Source organism: Lactuca sativa, chromosome 3 (assembly GCF_002870075.4).
Source record: "Lactuca sativa cultivar Salinas chromosome 3, Lsat_Salinas_v11, whole genome shotgun sequence".
Taxonomy (NCBI): Eukaryota; Viridiplantae; Streptophyta; class Magnoliopsida; order Asterales; family Asteraceae; genus Lactuca; species Lactuca sativa.
Window position 1 is genome coordinate 297,092,433 of NC_056625.2, and position 14,544 is coordinate 297,106,976.

Sequence of the window (14,544 nt, forward strand, 5' to 3'; positions counted from 1 at the left end):
CTGAAGAAGTTGCTGCATCCATACTGGAGGTTCTTAGCGCATGTTTTTGATAGCTGCATTTCGGGAAGAAGGTCTGGAGCTGATGAGATTTCACAGCGCACAACTGGTACACTGGTATCTCTTGCTGCTGGCGTAAGATTCAATTTCTCGAAGTTCATCTTGGATGAATTTATCATTAACATTAGAGCCTCTACCCGAGATACTTTTCTGTTGTATCCTCGCTTTATCCAACTGTTCATCAACATTCAGTTTCCTAATGTAAGGAAGGAGGGCGAAACCCTTAATATGAAGTCCTTGGGTCCCCACACGGTGGGACTCATCAAACAAAATCGTAAAGGCAAGGTTATCTTTCAAGGACTGTATCCTCTAGAGAAGTTTGGAAAGTTTATAGAGTTAGATGAACCGACGGAGTCATACGATTCGTCTGAACAAACCTCATCAGAGCAGGCATCTACAGAAAAATCGACTCCGAACAACATTGTTATTGATGTATCAGAGGATGAAGGAACTGAAAAGGATAACTCACCAACTCCTGACGCTCAATTCGCGGCAGAACTTGAAAAGGAGTTGAGCCAAGATCAAGATGATGCGGAAATGCATGTCAGTGAAGAAAGAAACGATTCATTCGGTGATCTTGATTTAACAGGTTTTGATCGTGATGACATTGCGGCTTCCTTAGCCAGCAGTGCAAATGTTGTGTCGCATGAAAACCTTGACACGATTTTCAACAATGTCGATGACGTTGTTCTGCAAACAACCGAGACTAGGAAGTCAAGCGAAATGTTAGAAACTCAAACTCCAACATCAAAACAAATGGTGTCTGCGACAATTCCCATGGAGATGGTTATAGGATGTTCCCCTCCGATATCCACTTCTCCTGCATCTGAACCATTTATGAGTGTATTTACCCCAGATTCTGACCAACCTCAGTCTAAGAGACAAAGACTAGACGTGAGGCAATCTGAGCTAATTGCAAACTTGATTAGCGGTCTTCCTACCCGTCCTGTCACTACTGCTACCACTAGACTCACAACCACCAAGATGTTTTCAACAGGTCCGAGTTCAGCATTTACTGTGGGTGGTCTGTAACATCCCGAAATAGCAAGAGTAGAGTTGAAGGGCTAAAAGTGTTATTTGGGAAAGAGTGACTCGGCGAGTCCATGGCTGGACTCGGCGAGTAGAGTCGCGACTTGGTCGCGTGTTAAGTAGCCGACTCGGCGAGTCGATGAGATGGACTCGGCGAGTAGGCGCTGGGTGGAGAAAACCCTAATTCTCGGGGTTGAGCCCTATATAAGGAACATTATGTTCCTTCCTCAGCCTCTTTACTTCCCTCTTGTGTTCCAGAAACCCTAAATCGCAGAGGAGCTCCATTGTTGAGTGGACTGGAGCATTGGAGAAGTTTGTTGAAGGAATTTTGTGGGAATTGAAGGCTTGGGGCAAGGGGCTTTGCTTGGAATCAACTTCATTGCAGTTGGGGGCGTCCATTGGAGGTAATATCTCGTTCTTGGTCTGATTGTATGTTGTTTCTTCAATTTGGTGTTTGTGAGATCTTGCCTAAGGATGTAAATGGAAGTCTAGAGGTTAGATCTGAGGTTACTACCTCAGATCTGGAAGGGAGGAGAATCAGAGAGCATGAAAGTCCCTGTGTTGGAGTGTTTAGTGAAGCTTGCAAGTCCCAAACCCTAGTTATAAGTGAATAAGGCCTAGATCTCTTGGGATTCACATAAAGTTTGCCACTTTACGTGATGGATGAGTTGTATAAGGCTAGATCTATGTTTTGGATCATTTGCATGGCCGGGAATGCTTCTAAAACAATTCAGATCGGTGGTACTCGGCGAGTCACATGGGTGAACTCGGCGAGTTGCTTGAAGACGAGCGGGGACTCGACGAGTTGGAAGAACAACTCGGCGAGTCGGATGAAGATAGCCTGGAACTCGGCGAGTTGTATGAACAACTCGGCGAGTAGGTTGATGATAGCTTTAGACTCGGCGAGTCTGTTCTTGGACTCGGCGAGTCTTGTCGAAGAGTTCCGATATTCTCTGGTTGAGTCGAGAATCGGTGAGTCAAGGGATGACTCGGTGAGTTGAGGGCGAGTGGACTCAGAGTTGTTGAACTCGGCGAGTCTCGGGGTGACTCGGCGAGTTAGGTCGCAGACTGAGTGAAGTTCTGAGTATGGGAACTCGGCGAGTCATCGGGTTGACTCAGCGAGTAGGGTCAGTCAGGGGTTGACTTTGACCTTTTCTTTGACCAAGGGTTGACCAGTGGTTTCCAGGGGTATTTTGGTAATTGTTGATTATTGTTTGAGTTCAGTGTATTGGTGGCCGTCCAGAGGTGGAGATCGTATCAGTGATCGGAGCAGCTTGAGTTATCTGTTTAGTCGGCAGTTTCGAGGTGAGTTATCCTCACTATATCGCTAGGGTTTATGGCACCAAGGCCAACCTTTTTATCGGATGGAAATCCGGGTAGTTGTCAGTTGCTATGATATGGGCCGGAAGGCGTTATATGTTGCGGGTCGGAAGGCATTACATGTTGTGGACCGGAAGGCATTGCTATGTGGACCGGAAGGTCATGGCCTGGAAAGGCGTATGTATGCATTTAGTATGTTGACTAATTCGTAGGGTGATGTTATGCTTGTGACCGGCTAGGCCGGTATCTTGATTAGAGTAATGCTATGTTATGTGATCTGTTGATCGATTGCTGACTGTGAACTGTTTTATGATTATGTGTTATGCGTATGATTGCTAGATCTGGGGTGTGACCCGGTATGCAGGGTCATTCTAGGTTCTGTTATGATATGTATGCTTTTTATGCTGTGGGCCGGAAGGCAATATGTTATAGGCCGGAAGGCAATATGTTATAGGCCGGAAGGCAATATGATATGGGCCGGAAGGCATTGAGTCATGGGCCGGAAGACGATATGTTTTAGACCAGAAGGTCGTGGCCTGGAAGGGCATATTTGTGGTTGGTATTTTGGGGGTATCTCACTAAGCTTTTGGGCTTATAGTGGTGGTTTCATGTTTTCAGGTTGTACAGGAGATCGTGGCAAGACGAAGGCGTGATCGTACCGCTCCTCATGATTTTGTGGTGTTATGATTCTGGGAATACGATAAATGTTTTGTATTGAAAACCTTTTTGTAACAAAGTTATTAAAATGGGTGGTTTTTGAAAAGTTTTAATTGTTTTGAAATTTTGGTCGTTACATGGTCCCTCTGCACAGCCTGGTTTCTCAGTTCCAAGGTATAATCGGGATGTTGCTTCTGAAAGGTTGGCGTTTCAAATGGGTGAAGAACAACTTCTATCGCCAGACCCTCAAGGAAAAGGTGTTTCCATTGAAGAAGGTGGTTCTAGGGATGACAATCTCACTCTTTCTGGTTTGCAAAAGGAGATTTCAGTTCTAAGCAAGAAGAATATTGAGTTAGATATTTAGGTAGCGGAACTTCGTGCTGAGAATGTCAATATTAGTATTTAAGTTTCTAAGTTGCAATCAGATAAATCTAATCTTCGAGTACAAGTGGCCGAGCTCAAGAAGGATAAAAAGTTGAAGTCTAAGCAGATTTCCGACTTGCAACATCATTTCAATCTGCTAACTTCAAGCTACTTTGAACTGAAGAAGAAACTTGAAGTAGACCTTGAAGACAAATATCAAACGTCTGTTGAAGAACAAAGGATTAATCTTCACGTACAAGATTTCCCGGTTGACCTACCAGTCGGTCAGTCTTCTGGTACTGCTGATCGTGGTGTTGATGAACCTCCTCTGGCTCCTCATATTACAGAAATCATTCGTCGTGGTCAAGAAGAAGAAGTGTAGAAAGGTCAGTTGCTGTTCAAGAGGAATACTAATCTAAATGCTTCTCAGGGCGAACCGTTAATCACAGTTACTGATCGTGAAGTAGTTCGGTTCCGAGATACGTTTGGCGACAGATCGGGAGTTGCTTCTTGGGGATTCCATGACCCCCTTAAGATGTGGATAGTCATTTGCAAGAGCGGTAATTCTGAGTTGTACAAGAATAGTCATGATTTTAGCTCGTTCACGAGGATTGATTTGACAGAGCTGTCTCGAGCTCCCTTCATCAATTTAATGAATGATCCACAAGTTACTCAATTCAAGCACTTCCTTGATGATCAAGTGAAAAGGGGTTTCCGTCTATGCCAACAACAGAAGCTGTTGTATTTGAACATACAGATGTTTTAGAACTGTCCACTAACAAGTCGTTACAGGTAGTGATGTGGCCCGCAACGAAACAAGTCATGCAGTTTCCTGTGCTTCATGGCTATTCAGATGGGTCTCTTAGTTCATTGGAGTGCTGCGTTTATGATGAAACTACTTCTGGTGCCGTCATTAAGCTTAAGAATGGGTGCATCAGGGTCTAGGATCGCAGAGACTTGTTACAGTTCAAGAAGTGGGATATTCACTATCTCAGCAACTTTCATATTAAGGTTGTTGAAGATATATATATATATATATATATATATATATATATATATATATATATATATATATATATATATATATATATGAAGAAGGTGCTAAAGTGTACATGACGATGGTGGCTGAAATTTTGAGCAAGCGTATGTGGAACGGAGCCATGGAAAAAATGGACGTTATGATTGTCAACTAAGGGTGACCTTGGGCTAGTCCAAACCAAGGGGGAGATTGAAAGGCCTAGAATAATGGTTTGTTCTAGGTATACGAGTTAGTGATAGGGGTGTGTGTATGAAAAACGTTTTTGTTCAGTTTGCGGTTATAATAGAGTTTACGGCCGTAAACTCCTCACGGTCATAAGGGCTATATATATAGAGTTGTGTCAGATGTTTTAGGTTGTTGATGCCTTTCGTATTTTCCAGTTCCACCAAGTTGTATCCGACGTTTTAAGGCTATAAAGCATATGCAAGCTTGGTTTGTTATTTCTTTGCTTATTATTTCACATTGTGTGGTTGTTATTTGGTTTTGATCATTGGTATATCCGATTTTGGACTTTACACTAAATAAATTCCATTTGACATCTTTTCCACAACAACTGTCTTCCTCTTCTGTTTCCAAGCTCTCCCTCTTCCGTCGACGGCTAGCTAACCAACGATTTGGTTCCTTCACCACCATAGGCATCGATGATCTTCTCTATCACAAATCTGTTATTCGTTTCCACTCATGTTGTTGTCACCAATATTCGAGGACAATTTGGAACTAAAACCCAAGTAAGCACCCCATATTATCTTTCTTATTTAGGTTTTTCTTTTCATATATTTTATTTTCTCTGTTTATGATTTTCGTTTGAAATGAACTTGCAGGTATGATTTGGGATTTCCTGCACTACAGATGTTACAAAATGGAACCGCAAATAAAGAAGAGATTTTAATGCCGTCCCATTTTGGTTTGTTATTCTTTTGGTTCTTAGCTTTTTGTAAACATGTCTATGCGAAGGTAATGGTGTCTTAATCTTTTTATGTTGATTATGAGTTTTAAGTTATTTGAGTGTAGGTGTATTTGTATCTACTCTATTTTCTTTATTTAGAAGTTTCTCTCTCACATTTGGTTTGTCATTCTTTTGTTCCTTTCATCCTCTCCATTTTGTTAGTTTGTTGTAATGTAACATGATGTTTCTTTCTCCTTTTTTCAAGTTCCATGGTTTCCACGGTTGGGGTGTCCAAGCTGGCCATTTTTTAACATATGCATTGTAAAAAGCAAACCATTTCGTTTTCTTCAATTTTATGGGTGGTTTTCAGGCTTTTTATTTGGGATTTTCTTGAAACACGGGGAAAATGAGCTAATGGATTTTATGATCTGTATGTCTAATGTTAGATGTAAATGTTTGTGTGATACCTGAAATTATATTTTTCTTTATATTGTGTGCTTGTATTTTTTGCGATCTGTTTGTCTATTTAGCTATGTCCGACTATCATAAAATATGAATGTAAGGCTAAACTTTATATGTGAAAAAGTACATACATAGTGTGTATAGATGCATGCAGATAGCTAATGTAAAGTGTGAAAGTTGTCAAGACACTTTACTGCATATCTTTTTACAAATCTGACATTGGTTTCTCTCCTTATCTGATAGACCTGAAACCAAATCTCCTCTTTCTCACTCTCTCTCTATTGGTCAAATTGGGTATCACAACTAAAGAAGATTTTTGTTAATAGTTTTGGCTATCATGGTTCTTCATTTGGGTTTATTATGTTTCTTCATTTGGGTTTATTTTATGTCCCCCAGGTTCAGACACAATCTACAACTCATATTAGCTAGATTTCAAGTTCCATTTCTTTATAATTTTTTTTAAATTGTGTGAGTTGTTACAGATTTCAAGTTCCATTTCTAAAAAACAATTACAAAGAAATGGAACTTGAATTCTAACTAATGTGAGTTGTTGTAGATTGTGTCTAAACCTGGAGGACATAAAATAAACCCAAATGAAGAAATATAATAAACCCAAATGAAGAACTATGATAACCAAAAATATTAAAGAAAAAAATCTTGTTTAGTTGTGCTACCCAATTTGACCAATAGAGAGAGTGAGAAAGAGGAGATCTGGTTTCATATCTATCCGATAAGGAGATAAACCAATGTCAGATCTATAAAAATATGCAGTAAAGTGTCTTCACAACTTCCATACTTTACATTAGCTATTTGCATGCATTTATACACACTATGTATGTACTTTTTCACGTACAAAGTTTAGCCTTACATTTATATAGTATGATAGTCGTACATAGCCCAATAGACAAACACATCCCCAAAAATACAGGCACATAAAATAAAGAAAAATATGATTTCAGGTATCACACAAACATTTACATCTAACATTAGACTTACAGATCATAAAATCTATTAGCTCATTTTCTCCGTTTTCAAGAAAATCCCAAATAAAAAGCCTGAAAACCACCCAAAAAATTCAAGAAAACGAAATGGTTTGCTTCTTACTAGGCATTTGTTAAAAAATGGCCATCTTGGACGCCCTAACCGTGGAAACCATGGAACTTTAAAAAAAGGAGAAAGAAACATCATGTAACATTACAACAAAATAAAAAAATGGAGAGGATGAAAGGGCCCAAATTTGTTTATTCTTGCCCATATCTGAGAGGATAAAGAGAAATGACAGATATCAGCTGCACCTGGAAATGACAAATTACTGAAAAAGTATAAGGTCACACAAACACACCTACGCTTACAAATAAACACTTACACACAAATATATATAGATTTGTTAAACAAAATCATAAGTGTGAGAGAGAAACATCTAAAGAAAGAAAATTGAGTACATAAAATACACCTACACTTAAATAACTTAAAACTCATAATCAACATAAAAAGATTAAGAGATCGTCACCTTCACATAGACCTATTTTCAAAAACTTAAGAACCAAAAGAAAAATAAACCAAAATGGGATGGCGTTAAAATCTCTTCCTTATTTGTGGTTCCATTTTGTAACATCTGTAGTGTAGGAAATCCCAAATCATACCTGCAAGTTCAGTTCAAACGAAAATCATAAAAAGAGAAAATAAAATATATGAAAAGAAAAACCTAAATAAGAAAGATAATATGGGGTGCTTACTTGGGTTTTAGTTCCAAATAATCCTCGAATATTGGTGACAGCAACGTGAGTGGTGGAGGCTGGCAGATTTGTGATAAAGAAGATCACCGACGCCTATGGTGGTGAAGGAACAACATCATAGGTTAGCTAGCCATCGACGGAAGAAGGAGAGCTTGGAAACACAAGAGGAAGCAGTTGCTAAGGAAAAGATGTCAAATAGAATTATTTAAAGAGAGACAAAGCGATAGGAAGGGTGAAGAAGAAGCGGCAAATATTAGGGTATCTCCATTTTGGTAATTGCCGATTTGAATAAGCTATTTTGAAATTTTGAATTACCCCCCTGAAGCTTTATTTTTTGTTTTCTCCCCAAATCTTCATGAGTGGTATAGAGCCTTTTGTCCAATTTTTATTGACCACGTGGCTAGCAAGTAGGGTAGGGAATGGGTTCAACGGAGTTTAAGTCTCTATGCATGAACTAATAGTATATTGTGCAAACAAACTTATACCTCTGAATTTTATGATATTATGTACTGATTTGTTATACATTGAGCTTAATTAGTTGTATTTAAGACTTGAAATATGTATGGATTATATATATATATATATATATATATATATATATATATATATATATATATATATATATATATATATATATATATATATATATATATGGGGCAAATCAGTAAAAAATGCATAATGCTTTGGAAACCTTAAAACCTAGAAATTCAATAGTAATACATAGAAAAAAATATTTTAAGATATCTAATCTTTTCTTTTTTGACTTTATATCACTACAAACAAAATTAGATTTAATGGCACAAGTTTTTAGTGGCATAAGTTTTTTTGTGCCGCTATATTATGTTTTCAGTGGCACAAATTGTATTTATGCCACTATATACTGAAAATTCTAATTACATCTAATTTATGTTTAAATGAGAAAAAAAGAAAAATATGATATTATCATAGAGAAGCCCATATTCAAATCTGAACCATGAAAAGAAACCCAACCCGTTTTTGTCGTTCTCTAACTACGTTTCCAAGGGGTTTACTTTTGCCCTTGAAGAAAGAGAAACAGGTAGCGAAGAAGAACCTGATTTTTGTCTGCTTGGATCAGTCGGGGAGATCTGTTCGATAAACATCTTTTCCAAGCAGATCTGTTCTAGTTTCTCATCAATTACGTTCTTCTTCCTTCATTTACTCGAGTGTTCATCGATCCATAGACAACAACAACGATGGATATATTCAGACTTGCAGGAGACATGACGCATCTTGCCAGCGTCCTCGTCTTGCTTCTAAAGATACACACCATCAAATCCTGCGCTGGTTTGCCCCCATTTTTACTTTATTTCTCTTCCGCTTTTGCAGATTTATACTGTTTGTAGGATATGAAATTTGGGAATTCTTAGCTCCATGACTTTCTAATTTACTCAAAATGTTGTTTTGGGTCAATTTGGAGCCGATTTGATGATGCCGTTAGTCGATTCGGAGAGATAGCTGTTTCTAGAGTGCTCGTTAATGGATTCTGAACTTGTTTTATCTTATCTGTTCGTGTAATTTTGATTTCTAAAAACATAAAGTTAATTTCTCAACAATATTGCTCGTGGTTTTGTTGTCCAAGCAGATTTTAGCTGTTTTTCAAGTGTAAATTACTCTGTGATCATCATCTTCTTCTGCATCCGGTGTAAATTACTCTGTAATTGATTTGCTAGATGTTTTGGAATTCGAAAGATTATTCTGCATAACTATTAGCCATAGGCATGGATGCCACAAGTGATTAATCCTTCTTCCTGATCAACATGACATGTTTCTTCTTTTTCACTTTCCTATTTACATTTCTCTAAGATATATAATCACAAATTGTTCATACTACATATCAATAACACCAATGTTTCATGCAGGGGTTTCTCTGAAGACTCAAGAGCTCTATGCATCGGTGTTTGCTACTCGTTACTTGGATATATATTCACAGACTTCATCTCATTATACAACACAATCATGAAATTAATATTTCTTGGAAGCTCTTTTTTTATAGTCTGGTATATAAGGCGCCACAAAATTGTTAGAAGATCCTATGATAAAGATCAAGACACATTTCGCCATTATTTTCTTGTGCTTCCTTGTTTGCTTTTAGCCCTAATTATTCATGAAAAGTTCACCTTCAAAGAGGTATGCATATGACATATGTTATGTTTCTTTATGAGCATTTTAATAACAACTGTATATATGTTAAATTATATCTGTTTAATTGTAACTTTTTTAGTAGAAAATGTGGACATTTTCTTTATACTTAGAAGCTGTTGCAATACTTCCTCAATTGGTTTTGATTCAAAGAACAAGAAATATCGATAATTTGACTGGTCAATATGTATTTCTTCTAGGGTAATGCATTTCTCCTTTACACTTTTATTCATATTCATAATATAATGTGATGAAAAAATATTAAATAATAATTTAATGTCTTTAATTTTGTTGTGTAGAGCATATCGTGGATTGTACATTTTCAACTAGATCTATCATTACTTTACTGAGACTCATTATGTCCATTGGATCAGTATGTCTTTTTCCTATATTCTTAATGGAAAAATAACAAAGAAAAGAATTATAAATTATTTCTTATTCTTTTATGTTATATTAAAAAATAATCCAAATTTATTACCTATTTTGCAGCTTGAAATGTTAAACAGCGGTAATTTGATCTTAATATCAAAGGGCAATCATGTCATTTCACTTGTTAACGCCATTGATAACCTCCTGTGTGCAGTGGGAGTTTGAACAGGATTTAAATCCTAAACTTTTGAAGTTATCATTCTCTTGAAGGTTTTCAGAATTTATATCAAATTCTTAGTTTAAAAAGTTAATCATTTTGACTATCGAAAGTCAAACTTCTACTATGGTTATGGAACAAGATTTCTAAAATGTTCTTTGTGATTTTGTAACAGAAAAGTCGCAAATGCCCCTGAAAAGAGCAGTTGTTTATGCACAATCCTATGATCAAGGTGGCAATTTGATCAAGTTTATTACCTATTTTGCAACTTAGCTGTCACTGTTTAATGGTTTGGTTTGTTTGTGTGTTGATTTTTTTTTTGACATTATTATATTTGTTTCTGGTTTTAAGGTTACAGAGGTGTACTCCAAAGAAATGAAAGGGGTCATATCAGCTCTAGCTTCAATTCAAGGCTATTTGTTAGTAGCTTTGGGCCCCAAAGTTATTCTACACAAATGGATAGGTTCTGAGTTGAGTGGGGTCGCTTTCTTTGATGCTCCACCACTCTATGTAGTCAGTTCAAATATTGTAAGTCATCTTCTACATCTTTCTATTTTTTTTGCCCGATTTGTCCGTTAACATTTCAACATTTTTTTTTCACTTCAGGTGACTATTGGCGCTTTACAACCTGAAGTAAGTTTCTTATTTTGTACATCTCAAAACTCTCTCATAAAGTGGTTATAGTCCGGTATTTGATTTGATAAATAAATATGTTTTTCAATGAGGAATCTTTTAATATTTCATATTTGAGGCTATACAGTTAAGTTATTGTGTTAGGTGACATATTATGTTGTTGCACCACATGTGTTTGATGAAATGCCTACATGAAAGTAAAAGTACAAAATACCAATTCACTTTATTGTACATAGTTCCCGGAGATTAATATCATTATATTTGGCTTTCAGCTGACAAAGAATAACTTGTGGGATAAACGGATCTATCAACCCAAACATGACAGTTGGTATGTTTTAGCTTCCTTTCCATGATTCTTTTACCATGTTTAGCTTCTTCGCCATGATTCCTTTACCTTGTTTGGGGTTTCAACAATCATGTTGCAACATAAAAGCTTATTGGATACAATGATTTTTAAGTTTGGTGCGACTATCCATGCTCTTGAACATATACTGATGTTTCTTACATATTTCAAAAAACTAATTTGTTATGTTTTTTTTTCCATCATTGCTTCTGATCCTATGCATAACTTACTCTCGTTTATTGATTAATATGTTACCATATTATAATAATGAGAATTGGGTCGAGTAAAAGTAAAATTTTTTTAATATTTTGTTTTGTATGAGCACACTTGTTATTATTAAGTTATGAATGAAATAATATTTACAAAATATAATTTTGTGCTAATTTACAGTTTAAAAATATTAAGGCCTTGTATGTACATACATTCTCACTCATTTTGGTGTTGCTTCTTAATTTTGTTTTTGTTTTGTGGCCTACAAGTATATCCTATTTTACATTTTTATATTATTTCTTACTTTTATTGGTCTATGTTGTGGCAGGAACCAAATGTCAGTTCTGATGCATCCTAGTTGCTGCAGGTGATCTCTATCTCAAAATTTATTTATAGCCACTATATTAGAAATGAATAACAATTAATTTGAAAACAAACAAAATGTTAATCATTTATCTTTTTCTTTTAAATTTATTTGTTTCCAGATGATGTTTGTGAGATGACTGCAAATAATAGAGATAATGGGTTCACTTTTCTTTTAGGAGTGGAGGAGGAAGAAGTTACACAAACAAAGAGAACAATTTTTTTTGAAGACTTTTTATTTTAAATATAGACAATATTGTTGTTAAACAAGTTAAATTTGAATTCAAGTAATGATAATATGTTCTCCATTTATTATGTTAATTGTCTTTTTAAAGTTTTATATTAAAAAAAACTAGACCTAATTTTTGAATATATTTGTTTTGTGGTGAAAAATGTGTCACAGCATAAAAATAATATTTATATTAGTATTAGTGGCATAAAAAAAAAAGCCACTAAAACCCAATAGTGTTGCAGTGGCATAAACAAAAGTGCCACTAAAACCTCATATCGCTGCAGCGACACAACTAAAAAGTGTGGCTAAAGGTCTTTAGTGGGAGCGTTTCTAGTGGCATTTTTTTTTGTGTCGCTGATTGTTGAAAGTGTCTTTAATGGCACTTTTTTGATTTTTAGTGACATTTTTTTTATGCCACTAAATGTCATTTTATTTGTAGTGTATGGATAAAAATCAAAAATTTTGGAACAAATTCGCTGACAGAAATTTGAAATTTATTTTTATAAAAATAAAAAAAAATATTCTAATTTTAATTTTTGCAGTGATTTTATAAAAAAGTAGCGATTTTTGTATTTGTAATTAAAATCAAAATAATTTGATATTTCAAAGTATTTTTTATTCATTTGTAGGGTTTTTAGGGTTTTTTTAGGTTTATACATTTTCTATTGATTTATATATATATATATATATATATATATATATATATATATATATATATATATATATATATATATATATATATATATATATATAAAAGGTGTTAGGATTTCAAGTTAAAAGAAATATGACAGGTTTAATTTGAAAATGAAAACTTATATAATTAATAAGATAGACAGAAGAATGGAAAGCTATCAAATGGAAAGTTATCTCACAAGCTATCAAGTGGAAAGTTATCCCACGTCGACCTTAGGGTAAAGTTTATAGAAGCTTGCCATCATTTCTTATTAGGAAGGGATTCGTACAACAGTTTTTCTACCTACATAATAATTCATAATTTTTGAAGTTTTACGAAATGTATAAATTGTTGTGAAAGCATCGGCGAACTACTTAAAAAAGTTGTTAATGACTACACTTGGTGTTTCTTCCTAAAGGGGATCCAAACGAGTTCTTTTTCTCTTATTTTTTTTATTTTTTTTTTCATTATTTTTTTTTTTAAGTTTTAAATTTACCAAATCCTGTTTTGATCTGCTCAGCCATATGGATTTTACTAAATTTACGGTTATTACCTGTTTAGAAGTACGTGGTCTTTTAGACTGATTAAATGTTTATTACATGTTTAGAAGTACGTGGATACTCTATTTTCATCGCCTATATTCTTTGTAGTGATAAAAACATTTGATCTATTGATTATGTGTTTAACCAAATGTCACGACTGATTTTTCAAAAACAATGCAAGACTTGTAAATTTATATATTTCTCAAAACTTGATATTCACATATTACATCGACCGTATATCGCTTCGACATGAATTAAATTAAAGAAATATTTCTCAAACACAACCATAAAATTTTGAAATATGTATATATATAAGACTCTATAATAACCAAATTTAAGGGTTCCTGATGGCGCGAGAAGCACGATGCCTTGTAGTGAAACGATTGAACATCCCAAGAGAATTGCTAGCGAGTTGTTTAACGTTCAAAAACCGTGCTTTAATCATACTTTTTACCTTATACCCAAGTGTGTCCCCCAAAAGTCCATCCATACATGTTGTAGTGTCCGTTAAGGCAGCACTTACCCACGACTTAATGTTACTCTCATGCCACACAAATTTTTCTTCCACATCTGTATCCATTTGTTGTAATTCTTTGACGGATTGAGTAATTTGGTTTACTCCATAACTGATTTGATTCAGACAGTCTTCCAAAGCCTGGTATTCTCCAGGATTCTTTGTTTTGTTGTATTGTTTTGCTATCATGCCTACATAAACCTTGGTAAACCGAGCTTTGACTAGACATGTGGTTAGCGTGATTTGAGCTAATCTTCGTGGGCTTGGTAGTTCTTTTTTGGTAGTATAGGGTAAAAGAGTTCTCACACATAGATCAAAGTATATTGTTTGTTGGCATTGTGCCTGAAGGTACATCCTTGCACGTGAGCGCGACTCAACTGTGCCCGAAAAACCAAAGATGGTGAGAGAGATGATGAAGAATGAGAGAATAATTTGAGCCATTTTCAGCTTTTGTGCGTTGTGTATTAGGGTTGAGAAAACATGAAGAATGGGTAAGGGATTATATACAAGAGCTTGTCACATGCTTTCCTATCATATTGCACATGGAACTTTACTATAATAGTAAGTACTATGTTAGAGTAATTAGCAAATTTAAGTAACCTTTTTTAAATAAATCATGACCGTCCACTTGCGAAGATAAATATCGAAGGTTGACTTTTGACCTAGTTCACAAATCCAGATCATATATCAAACAAATCTCAAAGGAATATTTTATCAGTTTACGTATTATTTAAGTACT

The 14,544-nt window shown here is 35.4% G+C and overlaps 1 protein-coding gene, 1 long non-coding RNA gene and 1 pseudogene across 2 annotated transcripts; 1 reads left to right on the plus strand and 2 right to left on the minus strand.

The window, feature by feature from the left end:
- Nucleotides 1–7,141: 7,141 nt before the first annotated feature.
- Nucleotides 7,142–8,016, minus strand: LOC122197240 (uncharacterized). The gene is made up of 2 exons (XR_006189957.2): nucleotides 7,550–8,016; nucleotides 7,142–7,456 (listed from the first exon to the last, which is right to left on the minus strand). It is a non-coding gene; the product is annotated as an uncharacterized LOC122197240 (long non-coding RNA).
- Nucleotides 8,017–8,513: 497 nt separating this feature from the next.
- LOC128132706 (ER lumen protein-retaining receptor-like) lies at nucleotides 8,514–12,159 on the plus strand (annotated as a pseudogene).
- A 1,059-nt stretch (nucleotides 12,160–13,218) lies between these two features.
- On the minus strand, nucleotides 13,219–14,297 carry LOC111921644 (pectinesterase inhibitor 9). Its single transcript, XM_023917233.3, has one exon. It carries the CDS (start codon nucleotides 14,244–14,246, stop codon nucleotides 13,626–13,628), a length of 621 nt encoding a protein of 206 aa, XP_023773001.1. The 5' UTR covers nucleotides 14,247–14,297; the 3' UTR covers nucleotides 13,219–13,625.
- Nucleotides 14,298–14,544: the final 247 nt, after the last annotated feature.

What these genes read in the sequence shown, in the direction of transcription:
- LOC111921644 (XM_023917233.3), bottom strand. Translation starts at nt 14,246, where the DNA reads ATGGCTCAAATTATTCTCTCATTCTTCATCATCTCTCTCACCATCTTT.